The sequence below is a fragment of the Corythoichthys intestinalis genome, chromosome 18 (assembly GCF_030265065.1).
Source record: "Corythoichthys intestinalis isolate RoL2023-P3 chromosome 18, ASM3026506v1, whole genome shotgun sequence".
Classification (NCBI taxonomy): Eukaryota; Metazoa; Chordata; class Actinopteri; order Syngnathiformes; family Syngnathidae; genus Corythoichthys; species Corythoichthys intestinalis.
This window is the reverse complement of record NC_080412.1, coordinates 31,578,779-31,597,198: the sequence shown is the minus strand read 5'-3', so window position 1 is coordinate 31,597,198 and position 18,420 is coordinate 31,578,779. Positions and strand designations below refer to the sequence as shown.

The 18,420-nt window shown below is 39.3% G+C and overlaps 1 protein-coding gene across 1 annotated transcript; it reads right to left on the bottom strand.

The window, feature by feature from the left end:
• Nucleotides 1-3,852: 3,852 nt before the first annotated feature.
• cct6a (chaperonin containing TCP1, subunit 6A (zeta 1)) lies at nt 3,853-17,758 on the bottom strand. The gene is made up of 13 exons (XM_057821075.1): nt 17,528-17,758; nt 17,047-17,110; nt 16,767-16,901; nt 16,531-16,704; nt 16,323-16,426; nt 12,231-12,501; nt 8,492-8,574; nt 8,150-8,246; nt 7,935-8,082; nt 7,722-7,855; nt 4,397-4,502; nt 4,253-4,325; nt 3,853-4,187 (listed from the first exon to the last, which is right to left on the bottom strand). The coding sequence occupies exons 1-13, from the start codon at nt 17,662-17,664 to the stop codon at nt 4,115-4,117; spliced, it is 1,599 nt and encodes a 532-aa protein (XP_057677058.1). The 5' UTR covers nt 17,665-17,758; the 3' UTR covers nt 3,853-4,114.
• Between the last annotated feature and the right edge of the window lie 662 nt (nt 17,759-18,420).

Here is an 18,420-nt window from a genome sequence, read left to right as displayed (position 1 = left end):
TCCCCCACCCCCGTCAAAAGACAGACAGACGACAGAGACGTCACCGGAGCTACCGAAAAAAAGGACTTTTGCTGAAAAGTGGCTACAGGAGGTACCATGGCTAGAAGCGAATGATGCTCGCACGGAAATGCGGTACAAAATGTGCCATGAGAATCCCAATGTCGCCGATTAGAGCAACGCATTTTATGTAGGGTCAAAGAATTTCAGCCATCCAAACTTTGAAAAGCACGAAAAAAACAGAGAGCATGTGGCAATTAAGCAAACTATCGATGTCAAACAGGACCCCACTCGCCCTATGGACATGTGGCGGAATAGGGCGGAATAAAGGTAATGAACAGCGACATGCACTGACAAACGTGTTTTTGCTCGCATTTTACAAAGCTAAACATGCACGTTCAATGAGGTCTTATGAGGAGGACATCCCACTTTTAAAAAGGCTTGGAGTTAATGTGGGAGCCGCATAATGCCCTTTATTTTGAATTGGTGCTTTTATGTTTATTTCTTTACATTTCACTTCAAAGTAATGGCAATTTTGTTGTGCCAGTTGATGTTAATCAAGCATTAACTGTTAATATAATTAATCAAAGTTAATTGGCTCTAAGTAAAGCTTGTCATAAATTTATCGCATCAGGTGGGTCGGCTCTCAAGCTCAATGAGGACCAAGTCACATCTCCAGGTCCTCCTCTGAGAACCTGGGCAAAAAAATTATGTGCACCCCTGATTATATTATATTATATAATATTATATTATATTAAGGGCTGTCAAAGTTATCGCGTTAACGGGTGGTAATTAATTTTTTTCATTAATCACGTTAAAATATTTGACGCAATTAACGCATATGCCCCGCTCAAACAGATTAAAATGACAGCAGTGTCATGTCCACTTGTTACTTGTGTTTTTTGTCTCCCTCTGCTGGCGCTTGGGTGCGACTGATTTTATGCACCATGAGCATTGTGTAATTCTTGACATCAACAATGGTGAGCTACTAGTTAATTTTTTTGATTGAAAATTTTACCAATTTTATTAAAACGAAAACATTAAGAGGGGTTTTAACATAAAATTTCTATAATTTGTACTAAAATCTATCTTTTAAGAACTACAAGTCTTTCTATCCAGGGATTGCTTTGACAGAATATTAATGTTAATGCCATCTTGTTGATTTATTGTTATAATAAACAAATACAGTACTTATGTACAGTATGTTGAATGTATACTGTATATCCGTCTTGTGTCTTATCTTTCCATTCCAACAATAATTTACAGAAAAATAAGGCATATTTTAGAGATGTTTGAATTGCGATTAATTACGATTAATTTTTAAGCTGTGATTAACTCGCTTAAAAATTTTAATCGTTTGACAGCCCTAATTATATTATATTATATTATATTATACTATATTATATTATATCATTTTTATTTTATTTACTTTGGTTCCGTGAAGAATCCAGAAAGGGTTATTTGATTGTGGCTTTCTGAAAAACAATACATTTTTACATTTAGGCACTCCTGCAATCGTCACACTTTTTCTGTTACAAACTGACCCCGGCCCCTCATCAGAGAAGAGAAGGGTTATGTGGCCCTCACAGGAAAAAGTTTGGGGACCCCTGATATAGAACAACTTTATAGGTAAGTATGCAATTACATTACCAAGTTTGTACAAACACCCCGCTACATTTAGGTTTCCTAATAAGTTATTTTTCTCTTCCATACTTAATAGACCACATTACATACAGTATGTATATATATATATATATGTATATACACACTGTATGTATGTATATATATATATAGAATACGTACATATACAGTGATCCCTCGTTTTTTCGCGGTTAATAGGAACCAGAACCCACCACGATAAGGGAAAAACCGCGAAGTAGCGCCCCCTCCCCTCAAAAAAAAAAAAAAAAAAAAAAAAAAAAAAAAAAAAATGTGTTCAATGTATTTCAGATTTAGCATTGGAAAGGAATACATAAAAGACATGTTTTTTTTTTTCGACTTTTTCCCCCAAAGCATAATTAAAGAAAAAAAAGTATAATTTAAAAATACATGTATTTTAATAAATGTTTTTAAGAACTTCAAATGTAATAATTATGTTTTAAACATGTTGCTGTCCCGCCAAATTATTTTTAGACAAAAATAATGTCATACAAAAATGCTTTTCCTTATTAACTGCTACAGTGAGCGAGTCTACTCAAATCCTCTCACTTACACACAATGAGATGCCACAGCAACTGTTAAACACGTTAAAGAATGATTGACGCATGCGGCGCTTTTGAAATTCGTGACTCTGACAAAATCAAACACAAACATCTGTCAGCATCGTTAACTTTAATAAGCTACTCCAGTGCAGTGCCTGACGAACAAAGAGCAGGGACAGGGAGGGAAGACGCGAGAGTGAGAATACACGATCGGCTCGGGACAGCTCATCTGTATTTTATCATGTTTAATTAAAAAATTAGGTTTGGTGATGATATTTGGTGATGAGTCATCACCAATTGTATCATTACGTCGTTATACAGTATTTGTGCCTTGAATCTGTGGTTTACTAACGTTTATCCGTTAATTCATAATACTTTCTATAATAATTCATTCCAATAACACAGTTGTAATTATTGTATAGGCCCATTTAAGCAAATAAATTGAAAAGAATTCCAAACGGTATCGCTTTTATGCATTAACCTAATATTGGCAGTTAAGTGTGAAGACCGCAGTTTGTTGACGGTTGCTAGGACAACATGGAGTAACATTGTAGGCAAAGGAACTACTTTCTGTGAAAGGTGAAATCAGAAAACGTTCGACAGCAAATTACCTCAAATTATAAACACATTTTATACTGATTTGAATGTTGTGGTCAGTTATATAATCGCAATAGTACACTTCATGCTGTTGTCATTAGTGGTACGAGAATGCTGGTAATAAGTCTGCTTCACCTTGTACCAAGCTGCTGTCCGAACAGTTGTGCATCCCATCCCTGACCTGACGCTGGAGGTCCCACATTCTTCTCCGCTCAGCGCGCTCTCCTCTCCTTCTGAATCTTCCTGTAAGCGAGCTGATGTCGCGGTTCCCACTTTTTGCTCCGGCTGCTCTTCCGGGCTAACTGATGCCAGGGTGCTGGACTATTTCTCCGGCTGTTAGTAGTCCACGCTGGCACCCACTCCAGGTGGCACTGAACCTGACCAGCTGCTGCCACGGTAGCAGCCTCCTGCCCCAGCTTGGCTGGCTGTCCGTGAACCTGGCTTGCTGCTGCGGCGCTAGCCTCCTGCTGCACCCATTAGCATGATTGCTGCAGCTGCCCTCATCCCCGGTTGCTGCTTTTCTGACTCGTTTTGAACCGTCTTCCTTCTTTTTGAAAAAAGACAGTAAATGCAACTGTCTTTTTGGCATGTTGAAATACCGTTTCATCCTGGCTGCTTGCTCCTCAGATGCTGCAAATTTCCAAAGCTTTTTAATTTTTTTTATGTCACACGCGAGGTGCCGGATCTGCCCAACTAAGTCCCGGAACACAGGGAGGCCAAAATCAAGAGGTGCCGGATCCTGTACCAACAGGATCCAGCACAAATTAACCCCTGCGCGATGGACTGAGGGCGCAAAGTTTGAAGTGCGAAGTAGCGAGGGATCACTGTATTCCATTTTAAGAACATGGGATCCAGGTGGCCCATTTTTCGTGATACCGAACACTTATTTTTGACAAGACCTTTGAACTGCTTTGAATATTTCAGAGATGTTGGACATTAAAATTATGTAATGAGGAAAGCAGTCATCATTTCTTCACCAACCACCATGTGGGATTAAAAAAAAAAAAAAAAAAAAAAACTGCAATATTGGAAAGAAAAACTAGCTGGATTTTATTTTTCATTCTTTTCACAGCATGTAATGATTTGTAACTGTATCTCAAACGACATCTAAATGAATTCAAGTCACTGAAAAGCTGCTGAAGAACAGGTTTAATGGGTGCACACACAAGCTGGCGACAGTGCTTCTCTTTTTACAATCAAACAGTATGTGATAAATAAACTAATCCCGGTTGACAAAGTAAAAAAAAAAAAAAAAAAAAAAAAAAGGGGGGGGGGGTTGTGAACTTCTGAGTGCCTTTTGAGTTTGTCAACTTTGACCTTTAACCTCTGAGGGAAGACATTCCAGCGCGCATGATCTCATCCACCAGCAAGATGTTGCTGGCAATCACCGTACTGCAGACACAAAAACAGTTACAAAAATGCTCCACAAAAACGACGCAAAGGAGGCATTTGTTTACCAAGAGTGAAGAAGTTGCTTCTTGACGCTGTAGTTGTCCCACACGCCCGCCTCGCTTGCCACCATCGGCTCCCCTGAAACACCCGGCGTTTGACTTTTTAATTGAAATGTTACAGTGCCCTTACCCAAAAGTATTGTTGCTCACCTGAGCTCAGGTCGACGCCCACCAGTTGCCCACCGGATGCTTTCAACTCTGTCTGCAGCTTCACAAGCGTTTCCTGGGGGTCGTAGCCCGAGTTCTGGGCCAGAACCTGTTTGTGGATTTGGAAAAATTTTGAAACGTTAACTCGACATCTGACCGTACAGCACATGTTCCTGAATTTAAACCTTTTCAGTGCCATTTGCTTATTTTTTTGCCGTGTTTGTTTTGGTCAACTGAATACGCCGGAGAGAAGCGTGAAACTCTCTAGCGGAGAGGTAAAGACCAAAGTTGATATTGCACGTGCACTTTAGGCTGGGGAACGCCACAATGGCAACCTCAGGTGTTCGCCGTGCGACCTCGAAAATTATCAACGTGACGCCACAGTCATCTCATTAAAGGCCAAAAAAATTGTTCATACCTTGATGTCTAAATTTATATTTGACTATTTCATTGACAGCCATAGAAGTCCAATCCAATATGACTGGGGTGGTGGCAACATAATCACTGACAGCCCCCCACCCCCAACTCAAATTGGATTGAACGTCTATCACCACCAATGGCAGCCAATGAGTTGGAAAAATTGGAGAATACATGAGTCCATAAAACATAAATTTGAAAATCTGAGATATAACAATTCATTAAAATAAATAAATAAATAAAAAAATTGCATAATTAAAACTTTTTAAATAGAAATACAAATATTTTGGGATTTTTTTCTCACTTTTGCTGTATTTATCAATGTCATTTTTAATATTTAGTACTTTTTTCCAGGGAGATATATAGACTTCATTCCAACATTGACCCATTAACAAACAAAATAAGCCGGCAAAAAAATTTGGATCCGGCATCTGTGTGTGCAACTGTGGCCGCCGCTGACTGATGGTAGGACCCCAGAAGGACCCTGCAGCAGCTTGAAAGGTATGGAGCTAGATTTGTCTTTGCGGGAAGTGAACATCTGTGTCAAAATTTAAATAATTTTTTTTTTTTTTTTTTTTTGGACGAAAACTTGAATTTTACAAAAACATTTTGAGTAATCGTCCACTAAATCTAGATGACGTCAAACACATTTTGAAATGACTAAAATATGGGTAAGGCGGAAAACAGACAAGACTGAAAAAGCAGTTTCTGCTCTAGCACTCCTCTTTAAAAGAAACTGCTGTATTTTAAGCCAAAACAACTATTGCGTTTGATAGAACAATGTCTATATGCTGCCATAGCAGATTCATGGCGCATGAAGCCCCCAAACTATTTTTAATATGTCCGTTTTACCCTGAAAATCCCCGTTTACAGACGTCGCGCAACCGCTTGTTTCAACCCAGCCATAAAACGAAGGTAATTAATGATATTTATTATTCAATATGTCTGTCGTTTTTAAGCTTAGAATCATTAATTGAAGTCTGTTTCGTTTAAAAAAGAAAAAATGACTTTAAAAAATTATTCACTCAAATATTTTAAACTTTTAAACAAACTATATCACAATGAATAAAATTGCGTCTGTAAAAAAAGTCACGGATATCTACCTCATAACTATCGCTTAATTGTATTTTCTTTGTTACTGTTGCATTTTATCCAATATGTTAGTTGATAAATAATCAATCCACACAAAGAAAAATTGAAAAAAATTTTTTTAAAGGGTAAATATATGAAAAAGAAAATCTCGACCACTCCTTGATGTGTGCGATTTCTGCATCGCGACCCTTGTTATATTGTTTCACCCATAAAATCCCCTAAAAATCCAGCTGTGGCCATTCACAGCTGTGTCTTGACACTCAGTGATACATGCTACATGGAGTTTTTGGATCGAAACAAAGTAAGTACGCGATAATATCTCGTTAAAGTCATGGCGTCTGTAATTCTGCTCTCGCGTGCTCTCACCTCCAGGTAGGGTTTTGCTGTTCAAAAAAAATTTTTTCCCCCCAAAATGCCCTCCTGTTCAAATTTTTTCTTCCCCCAGAATATTGAGATTTTAAGCTTTCCAATGATGTATCACACATGCATATCGGACAATTTTGAAAGTTGGCTAAATTGGGGGTGTCAGAGCGGAACTTCAAGTCACCTGAGTGTTTTCCGCCATAAGTTCCTTCAAATTTTTTCCTCTTCAATCAAAAAAAGGTATTTGGAAACATTTTGCACTTCCAAAAAAAAAAAAAAGACACTTTCATAAATTAAAAAAAAAATAAAAATATATATATGGGGGGCCATTTTACTTTTGCAAATGAATTTTTTCTTTGAAAATATTTTTTTGCATTGAAGCAACTTTTTGGGGGGATTGAATGATTTAGACACAAACGTTCTACCCATATGGCCCAAACAAAAAGGATTGCTTCAATCAAAGAAAACATTTTCAATGAGAAATCAAGTGTTCAAATGCAAATTTTTTAGTCTCGATTATTTTTTTCCACATTCAAAAACTTTTTTTCTATGATTGAAATTCTTTAAGTGATTTTTCTTTTGATAATATTTTTTTGTTTGAAGCAACTTATTTTTTGATTGAATAATAAAGACACAGATATCGTAGCCAAAATGTGGCCTAAACGTATAACATTATCAGTACTCCAATCCAAAAAGTTGTTTCAATAAAAACATAATTGAAAAAAAAAAATCAAAGAAAAGCAGTTTTCAAATGCATTTTTTTTCTTCAAATTTTTGCATTGAAACTTTATTGAAGTGACTTTTTTGATTGAAAATATATTTTGATTGAAGTGACTTTTTTTGATTGAACCGACTTTTTTTTGATTGAATAATAAAGACAAATCTACCTTCATAGAAAGCAGGCTGCAACAGGAAGCTTCAGGCTTGCCTGTTTTGTAAATATAAGATTTTTAAAATCTTGCATAAGGATATTCAATGTTGCTTTAGCCTTTAAAAGGTGTTTACCGAGTGATCCTTACACTCCATAAATGTAACTCCTAGCATTAGCATAGTACATCCTCTTAAACTCTCACTTGTTTACTTCTCATTGTGACGCCCTGGTGAGTTTAATTATTTGAAAATAATGTATAATCATAAAAAGAAGTGCTGCTTTTGTTGGTTTGGTAGCACTAGACCGAATTAATGATTTAAGTCTCAGGTCCATCCATCCATCCATCCATTTTCTCCCGCTAAGCTGAGGTTGGTTCGCAGGGCAGCAGCTTCAGAAGGGAAGCCCAGACTTCCCTCTCCCCAGCCACTTCAGCCAGCAAATCCCATATCGGTCGACCTCTAATTGATACTATTTACTGATGCATTTCTCCAATGCTTTATGTATATTTGCTAAATGAAAATTAAGACAACAAGGGGTTAATGTTGTGTTAAAGTGACACATGGACAATGAGAAGGAAGTCCAGACCTTAGGAATGACGAGGAGGGCGTCAGCAAAGGCCTGCACGCCGAGTTGCGCTCGTCCCTTCACGCTGGCTTTATGCTTGACCAACGCGTCAGCCAACGCCACTTCCAAGGCGCCCGCGCCCGGCACTACGCAACCTGATGACAACCAGGGAGAACGTCAACCACTGCAGTGTGTACACAAAATGGCCACCGCGTGCGGTGTGACGCAACCGACCGTCTTGGATGGCATTCTTTACAGCGCGCAGTCCGTCCCTGACGGCGTCTTTGATCTGCGTCAGCGTGTGCTTATTAGGACCTTTTATGAGCAGCGTCACCGAGCGAGGGTTTTCGCACTTCTCAATGAATGTGAATTTCTCCTCACCCTGAAAATATTTTGTTTTTTTAGAGGATAAAAGAAAACTGCACACAGCTTTATCTACATCAACTCACCAGCGTGTGCTCATACACCAGCCCGGCGTGACCCAAACATTCTGGCGTGAGGTCGTCCACCGAGTTCATGGCAATGCCCCCGCAAGCCAATGTCAGCCTGCCGGTCCACAAACAATGAAATGACCACTGCATTCTTTAGATTCAAAACTCAAAAATAGATTGTTTTGGTCAACTGAATACGCCGGAGAGAAGCGTGATGCTATCCGGCGGAGAGGAAAAGACCAAAGTTGATGTTGCACAAGCTTGTCAGGCCGAGGAACGCCAAGGTGGCGCCCTCGGGTGTTCGCTGTGCTACAGAGCATATGCCGCAAGACAAAATAAATCAAGTTTTCTAAAGCAAACCTTTCCATGTTCCTCCTCTTGGCTCTACGCAGGGCAACAATGCCTTCCTTGGCAAGGGCATCCAGAGAGTAAGGGTCAATACCCTGAAATACAAAGGAAAAAAAAAACAAAAACGTCAGAAATAAGAGCTGTCTTTAATATACCAGGAGTGACAAAATTACATATATACAAGTCAGTAAATTTTCCACTTCAAGATTAATTTACAGTGGTACCCTCTACATACGAAGCTAAATGGTCATATGTCGACCAGGATTTTCCCGTTAGAAAACATTATTATTTCATTAATTCGTTCCACAGCCCGAAAACCTACACTAAATCCTTAAGAATAAATACTACTGGTACTATTGAAAATAGCAATTACACAGAGTAAAACAAATAGATTATGAATAAAAATATAATGAAAGTAATAACAATAATACCGTATTTTTCGGACTATACATCGCACCTGAGTATAAGTCGCACCAGGCAAAAAATGTGCAATGAAAAGGAAAAAAACATAAGTCGCACCGGAGTATAAGTCGCATTTTTTGGGGGAAATTTATTTGATAGAATCCAGCACCAAGAACAGACATGTTATCTTGAAAGGCAATTTCAAATACAATAGAGAACAACAGGCTGAATAGGTGTACGGTATGCTAACATTACATGACGCTAGAAGTTAGACTGGGCCTAAAAAATACAGCCCGACCCGACCGGCCCGCGGGTCTTAATGCCCGATGCGGCCCGAGCCTGATCAATTAACTTGATTTGCTTGCCTGAGCCCGAAAGGAAACCCAAATTATACGTTTTATTTGTAGGGGTGTGACAAAATATCGAAATGGTGATATATCGTGACACTTTGTATCACAAAAGGTTATTTTCCTGCCAAGAATCGAGATATCGTTTTAAAAAGGTGTCAATGTCTATAAAAAAAAAAATAATAAAGTGAACCAACAAGTTTACCAAAATCTTCCACCATAATAGTGTCTCAGTTAACTCTAAGGCTGCATTGACGGTGCACGACACCCAATCTGTTTAGACTGGGGGTTTTCAGGGCATTTACAGGTCAGTTGCGGTTCATTTCGGGCATTCATAGGTCTTTTCCTGTTGAGTTTGAGTCACTGCCTATTCATTTAGGTGATTCCCAGGTCACTTCCTGTTCTGTAACTCCAAATCAACAGGAAGTGACTAGAGCTGGGAATCTTTGGGCACCTAACGATTCGATTACAATTACGATTCGGAGGCTCCAATTCGATTATAAAACGATTACTGATGCACCACCCCCCCCCCTTTTTTTTTTTTTTTTTTTTAAATGTTTTATACATTAGTTCCAAAATTGTTCAAAAATCCTCTCAGGCTAAACCAAACTACGATTTCAGTATCAAGTTAACATATAACAGTAAACAAATATACAAAAAGAACAGTTAATAAAAATCTCCAGTCCCCATTCTGTATCTGCAGCTTTAAACAACATTCAATTAATTTAATGTTGCGAATCAACTGTTACAGTTGTTAAAATTGCTCCCGTTATTCTATAATTTCCCTTCTGTCTACTTTTGTCAAAGTTTTAAAACTATTTCATCATTTAAAGATAGATTCAAGACAAGATTCTGCCGATTTAGGAGTATTTTAGATAAAAAGTTAATTCGGTTCGCTACAACAGAGCCTTCTAGAGAGGTCTACTGCCTTAAGATGGCGGCTGCTTACTTATGCCGGAAAGTGTCATATCGCGTCTCTGTTCAATAATACATGTTCTAATACCGACGTCTTTCATTTTGCATCTAGTTCTACATATATATATGATATCTACTGTAGTCGTATGTTTGTAGCAACTAGCGTTGTTTGTAGCGGCTGTCGGCCGCAGTCAGGTATGATTGTTTTTTTATCTAGCGGCATGAGTTGAACATGATATTTACTCTCGGTCCGTTCCTCATTGCGTCCCAAAGACCGCGCTGACTGTGTTTTACCTCCGCTTTACCTGTTATAATTCAATAATAGGAATTTGGATATTTGTGAATCGTTCTCGAATCTTCCACGGCCGAATCGCGAATAATCTAAGAATCGGAAATTTCGCACGCCTCTAGAAGTGACCCATAAAATACCTCAATAGCAACAAGTAGTAACTGAACATCGACAGGTAAATGACCTTAAATGGCCTAAAATTACCTCACTGCCTGGCATTGGCTACCACTGACGGCCATAGACGTTTAATCCATTTGAAGTGGGAGGGATGGCAGCGAATGAACGAATTCGAATGTTCATTCGCTGCCACCCTCCCATTTCAAAAAGAGTGAAAGAGAACTTTTTACTTTTTTGCTCAGCTGAGGCGGACAGTAGGCATGTTGCGTTGCGCAAGTTCTGAAATAAATGATTAAAACCTGACGAAGCTGGCGATTTTACAATCATAATAATTGTCACCCTAACTTATAAAGCCTAGCAAATGAAGGTCAGAGGACCGTCGAGGTCTTAGACATTCTACCGCCGTATTGTCGAGCCAGGTCATGGCCACGCTCATATTTTTTATCATTTCCATCTTAATTTCAATGGTAAGCCTCACCTTTTTCCTTTTTTCACCACCTGCACTAACATTCTTGGAAACCATGTTGATTTCTCTCACGAGAAAATCCGCCGTGCGTCCGTCTTGCGGGAAAACAAAAATTGCGGGGCTTTCATAAATCGTCGTATTTCGAGCATGTCGTCGGATGTAGAAACTAATGGAGAGTCAAATTTTACGTCTGATGTCGAAAAGATCCTGTGTCGACACGATCGTATGTCGAGGTACCACTGTATATACATTTTTTTTTTAATTTATACATTTATTATAGGTATGTCAATTTTTTAAAAAAAATGTTTATTCATGTCAACATTTGTTTTTTTCTATTTTGAAAATTCATTACACGTTTAACCCTTGCAACCAGGGGTGAAAGTGGCTAGAATTTCTTGCCGAAACTCTCTGATTCCTTCAACCACTGAAATGCAAAGAAAACTGCTTTTGGCATTGTTATTCCTATAAGACATAAAAAAACTGATTTTCATTTAATGATTTGCAAAATAAAACTTAACAAAAACAGCAGTATCCTCAACCCCCATCTTGTAATTTTTCTCTAATTTCATCACATCTAAATGCAAAATTGTAATTTTAACTACGTAAGAACATAGGATGTACATTAAAATTGGCGTTAATGTAAACATTTACTTTGTTTTTTTTAAATAAACATTCACAAGAATCAGTACAAATGACATTATGCACAGTGAAATGGAATATATTTTGAAGGTCGCGCAACCATTTACTTTTTTAAATTTTAAGGAAATGAATAAGTAGTAGTGAGTCCAAAGTGTAAGATGTTCTGAACCTCCCCATTAGAGCAAATTAAATCAAATATAATAAGCCTCCTCAACTCTTTCCTTGATCTTAAAGATTTGATCATTTTTCTGATGCATTGCATTTTTTTTTTTTTTAATCGCATCAATTCAACAAGCTTTCTTTTTTTCTTCGGCCCCGAATCTTATACCGGAACAGCGTTGCGGACCGTTCCGACCAACCCTGCTTGTAATATGTTAGAAATCTACCCATATTTTAGCTAGTGGTTCAAATTTCATCTGTGATTTAACTAAGCTTGAAAATACTAAACCTTTGCAGTTTGTTGTTTTCGATTCAAGGGTAATCTTTGATTTTCCCGTTTTGCGCCAATAAATTGCCTAAATATTTAATTTTGGTACTCGTGACACAATTACAAGCAGCGAGCGTCATGTGCGGTACCTTTTGGTTGATGACAACAAAGGCCTTATCGCCGTCGGCGCACATCCGCTTCTTGAAGGCGACGATCTTGGCGACGCGTTCCATAATATACTTCCTCTCTGCGACCACGAACTTCTCGCGCTCTTCGGCGCTTTTGTAGAAAAAGCCCGAGTTGACCTCAGTCTTCTCGTACTCCAGCGACACGTTGCACGTCAGCACAAAGGCGTCCTCCACCCGCTTCTTCATGTCGGGGTGCCGCGCCCCGTGGTCCAGCACCAGGCCTCGGATCAGTCTGCGAGCAGAAATGAGTAAGAAATAGGGCTGCAGCTATCGATTATTTTAGTAGTCAAATAATCGATGCACTATTTAGTTCAAATAATCGGATAAGGAACGCAAAAAGTTAAAATGCCCGAGATGAGCCTCAAAAGGTATAAAAAAATAAATAAATGAGGATCTAAGTACAACAAAAGAACAATTGGCTGACCTACAGGGTGACCCAAAAAAAAAAGTTTACACTGCCATAATACAACTTAAATGCCATGTTTATTCATCTTAGAATTAGAATTTAATCACAAATTATACATTATTGTAAAGAACATGTACAGTACACTATTTTTCAATGTGTCCTCCCTTAAGTGTCACAACAGCCTCCAGGCGCCTGCGGAACGCTTCTTTATGTAGGATGCTGTCATCTTTTCCCAAGATCTAACAATGGACCTCTCCAAGGCTGCCACAGAGGTTTGTGGCTTCTTACAGGCACCGTCCTCCACAGTTGCCCATATACTATAATCCAGGGGATTGAGATCTGGACTCTGGGGTGGCCACATATCACCTTGTCAATCAACTTTTTGGTCCGCACAGATCGGCACTTCCAGACCCAGGTTTTCGTGAGGCTGTTCCAGTATCTTTCAGCTTCTTTTTAACTTTGTAGACTGCACATCTGGATATTCTCAGATTTGCTGCAATCTCAGTAGGTGTCAGACCGGCACACAGCAATTCAGGTACAGCTGAAGTTTTCTTCATTTTCAGCAGAAGCACAGGAATTGTAGAGACGAGAGATTACCAGCTGCATTGAGTGACCTTAATGAATCACTTAACTCTTTCACTCCCAGCCATTTTCACCAGAGCAAGGCCCTTCGCTCCCGGCCGTTTTTTCTGGATTTTGACTGATTTTGCAAGGCCCACAGAAAATTCTGTTCTATTGCTATATAAACTTTGAACCCACCAAAAGAAAGATTGGACTCTCTTCTTTCAGCAGAAAAAAAAAGTAAGTTTGTATCTTTTTCCATTCTTTAGAAATCAGCATTAGAAAATAGCTTAGTTTGAGCAATTTTCCAATTTCTGATGAAAAAACGGAGAAAATGAGCTTTTTGTAAACGCATACATTTCAAACATAACTTTGACTTTAACAAAGCTGTTTTTTGCATTAGTTACATCCCAAACATCTGAATAATGTTTTCCTTTTACAAAATACTATGAACAACCAGACAAATAGAGCTTTAGATAGAATAGTACCAATTTATTCACACGCAACAACTGAGAGATGACGGTTTGTCGCCGAGATGACGCCGTTGTCGCCACATCAGCTGTGTAAACTTTTCCCTCATCGTTGTCTGTCTCACAAAGATGGATTATTTTTGCATTTCTGCGGGGTCTGCTAGGCGAGCCGCTCCACGGGGGGTTTCACTCGTTTTGCACGATCGTCCAGCGCCTGGTGTCCCAGGCGTCCTCTCGTTGTTTTGTCCGGTCGGAGCGCCGCCTGGGCTCAATCCGCCAGCGCTTTGACAATGCTGGCCAGCCGTTCACTGCTGTTGAATCGGCTTGTCTAGTCTTCCAAAATGCGCTACTGCCCTCCAGTGGCCAGTTTTATTGCTTTAAAATTGGTTTGGAGCGTTTTTCTTTGTTTCTCAGATACAGCGGAAGCTATATATGCTTCTTATAAAAAAAAAACGCAAAAGACTTATGAATACGGTTGTGGGACAGTTGAGCATTTAAAAATAAAACGTATTTATACGGTTCCGGGAGCAAATGAGTTAAGCATGACAACCTATTTAGATATGTTTCAATGGCTTTTAAACAAGCAGTCAACTGAGTGTAAACTTTTTTTTGGGTCACCCTGTACATAGCAAAGTCCGCTAGCTTAAATGGTATAAAATGCTAACTTTTTTTTTTTTTAAAGCAATGCTCTTAACAAATGGTTCAAACACATACTCCCACAAAAAAAGTCTAAACATACCTATAAACTAAATTACAACTGCATTAGAAACAAAAACAGCTTATGTTGGTCTTAACTGGGAGCAGCTGGATTTAGCCATGTGAAATGAGTTATACCATATTCACTGTTACCAAGAGGGCAGGGTATCCACCCAAATTGATAAAACTAAACACTTTCAAAACAAACCATTACAACACCACTTTAAACGAATACTCGAGGGGGCAAAATTTAATTCGAGTCTTTTTTCTAATCAAATTACTCGAGTTAATCGATTAATCGTTGCAGCACTAGTCAGAAACGCCCAACGTATCCCACGCGTCGTTGCCCACTCCAGGCATGAATATTGGTCAGGGGTTAAAAAGGTGAGAAGGGTGTGGAGGAAATACAGTATGTTCCCGTAGGGCTGTCCCAAACAACTAATCTTCTCCCTATTAGTCAGCCGACTATTTTTATGATTAGTCGACTTTTTACTAATTTAGCTATGAAATTTTTGTTGACGCTTATTAATTCACAAAAACACATTCTTTATTGTAAACATGTAAATAATAATTAATCACACATAAACAAAGAGGTCAAATGTTGATAGCATTTACTAGTGCAAAAGAATGCAGTATAAACAGATTCAGAACACTGACTTCGCCTTCCCAACATTATTCAAAACAATTTTGAAAAAAAAAATACCAAGCATTTTTATTATAGTATAGTACTATATAAAAAAGTATTATAAGAATTATAATATTCATTGCCAATCATTTTTCAAAAAGGGTGTTATTTAAAGCTATTCTTAGTGTAAAATCTGAATTCTGTAGTATCACAGTATTTCCATATTATAGTATTAATTCTGAAGTATGCGGGATTAACTCCAGAAATCGTTATTTATAAGAACGTGGCATGCTTTTATTTTGATATGTTCACCGGAAGTCCGTTCGCTAAACCGCTAACAGCTTCACGCTCCGCAAAAAAAGCACATATCGTCATTGCTTGCGGTGTCACTCAATTTTTTTTTCCTTTTCATTTTTTCATATGCAAATGCTGTTAACCAGCGATTTTTTATGTTTGAAGTGTCACCTTTTAACCACAAGTTTGTGTTTCGGACAAGACTGCTAATGTTTTACAGCAGGCTAAAGTAGGTTGTCTTTTTTTCCCCATTAGTCTCAATGTAGCAATGCTAACGTTTACAGTGTTTAATATACACGTGTTTCCTTATTTTGTATGTCTGAACTGTAATTCTACGACGTGTTGATTACCAATAAACATCTGTAAAATGACCTGGAGTCTCATATGTTCTCGACACGCTAAGCCTGAACGATATATGGTTTAAACATCGCCATCGAGATGTGCACATGCGCGATAGTCCCATCGCAAGGACGTGCGCTACTTCGCGGTTTTTCACTTATCGCGGCGGGTTCTGGTCCCGATTAACCGCGAAAAACAATGGAATACTGTACACTGTTGTCATGACGAGTCATCCAAAGTATTTCCAAACAGCTATTCAAGTCATCTAGTAAAAATTTCTTTAAAAAAAAAAGAAAAAATTTATGTCGCAATATATCGCAAACCACCCCCCAAAAATCGCACCAATATTTTTTTCCAATATCGTTCAGGCCTACTACACGCACGCACAAATGTATGTATGCACGCACGCGGTGATAAGCGCAGACGTGAAAATTATCGCCCTCATTTTTATTTACCTTGCGACAAATGGACTCATTGCATATCGCGACAGGCTTAGCAACTTCAATAAAACATGTCATTAGTTAGTTACATGGAATTATGACCCCCCCCCACACCCACAAAAATTTTCTCCTTGGATCCACACAATTCACGTAGGTCACCACTTTTGACTTCAAAACGGCGAATTTTGCCGAAAGGTGAGCAATTTTCATGCATGCACTCACTGTGTGTCGCAGTCAGTCTTGTGTTTCATCTCCATGATCTCCACCATGTACAAGTCGATGGGCTCGTTGGGCTTAGCGATGGTCAGCACGGCATCCACCACTGCCTGGGGATGCATAAAGAAGCACATTGACACGAGGCGACCTATTGTCACGTTACAAAAAAAATTAATAAATAAAAAATAATCTCGCAAACTCATTCAATCGGCACCTCAGTGAGCAAGTCAGCCAGCTCGGCATGGACTTTGGTCCTGAGGGAAGTCCGTGCCACCTCCAGGAGGGTCTCCCTATCCATCTGACGGGTCACTTTGACTTCTTCCAGCACAGCCAGCGCTTTCTCTTTGGCCGACTCGAAGCCCTCTGCCACAATCCTCGGGTGCAGGCCCTGACACACGCCAACTGGTGAACCCAAAGAAACTAATTCCAGCTTGCGTTTGTGTGCGCTACCTCTGAAACGTAGAGGTCAGCCTGCTTGAGCAGCTCGCCGATGATGAGGACGTTGGAGGTGGTCCCGTCACCCGTGATGTCATCCTGGGCGGTGGCCACTTTGGCGATGAGCGAAGCTGTCGGGTGCTGAATTTGCTGAGATAAACATGAAAAATCAGGACTCAAAACACTTGTTTTAGATAGAAAAGCACATTTCAATTTTGATAGGCATTCACAGTTGAAACAGACTGGAAGTATATTGCCGTCACTTAGATAAAAACAACCATCAGTGTGCAATTACCATCTCGTGTAAGAGAACGTTTCCATCTTTAGTCAGCTTGATGTCTCCTGACCCAGAAACCAGCCTGCACAAATCAGCAAAAGCATTAAATTAAGACTTGACATTTCAGCGCATACAGAGATATATTTTAAAATACTTGGCTAGTAATGGTTCAAAGAAATAGAAAAGACGCCGCTTCTGAGAAGATTAGCATTATGCTAACGCAGATCATGACTCTGCAGGTAGAGCAACGTGCGCCGGCACGGAGTTAGCATTTGTTAGCATTAGCTTCACGTGGCCTCAAAAGAATGAACTCGCCAACTAAGTTAATGCTATGCAGAAAGTTACACTCATACTTGACGATTCCGGGATAGAGTGCACAAGCAGAAAGCACAAGAGAAAGAGGCGATACAACACTATGGCTACTTAGCCACTTAGCTTAGCATTATGCACCCGCGTAACACGCGCACAAAGGCCGACCGGACGGTCTTTCGGAACCCACATCTTCATGGTGCCTTTCGGGCCCAAGTTGGTCTTGAGGACGTCCTGGAGTCCCCGGGCGGCGCTTATGTTGACCGCCAGGGCGGCCTGGGCCCTGGCCACCTCCGCCTTCGGGTTTAGAGCTTTGACGGCTGCCATGGCGAAGCACACAACCAGCGAAAGAAAGTCGGAAGCCGAGAGGAAAGGCCCGACAGCGAGAAGGAAGCAGAGAAAGAGACTTCCAGAAGGCGGCACACGTGCTCCATAGAGACGTTCAAGGAACACGTCGAGGCTCGGGAATTCTGGGGTCAACATTGGCTACGTTTTAATGATTAAAATGAAAAAATATATCTTTTTAACCACTTTTATATATTGTTCTATATGTACCAATCTTTCCTTGCCATAACATTAAGAAAATGCAAATAGTTCGCCTTTCTTTCCAATTTTGCTCTGGAATATTTAATCATTGTAAATGCAAAAATGTGACTGCTTATATACTTTGTTAGTTTATACATTGTACATCACATCTTTCTGCATTACCTGTATATGAAGTACTGGCTGATCTAGCCTTAAAGTAGGCTTGTTGTACTATTGCCTTTTGAAGGAAGAGTTTTGGGAATTCTGATCTTCATGGAAGGCCACATGCCACACCCAGAAATTTCGACCAGCGTGACGTCATTTGGGCCGTCACAAACTCCAATCATCGGTTTACTTCCACCTTTTTGGAAAGAATTTTGCAAGTTTATCATCAGGGATTTACAAGTGGACTTCAAACTCAAATGGGAAATGTCATTTTTTGTTTCTATTAAAAAAAAAAAAACCTCTAGAATGAGTTATTTTTAATATTCTCATTTTGTTATTGAAATTATACCTCCACAAATGTAAATTTAGCAAGCTGTTACCTTTTTTCCTCAC

What these genes read in the sequence shown, in the direction of transcription:
- cct6a (XM_057821075.1), bottom strand. Translation starts at nt 17,664, where the DNA reads ATGGCAGCCGTCAAAGCTCTAAACCCGAAGGCGGAGGTGGCCAGGGCC. An exon ending in CCGAAAGGCACCATGAAGAT is followed by an intron (nt 17,111 to 17,527) that starts GTGGGTTCCGAA and finishes TGATTTGTGCAG; the next exon opens with GCTGGTTTCTGGGTCAGGAG. An exon ending in GGGCGTCGACCTGAGCTCAG is followed by an intron (nt 4,326 to 4,396) that starts GTGAGCAACAAT and finishes CGGGTGTTTCAG; the next exon opens with GGGAGCCGATGGTGGCAAGC.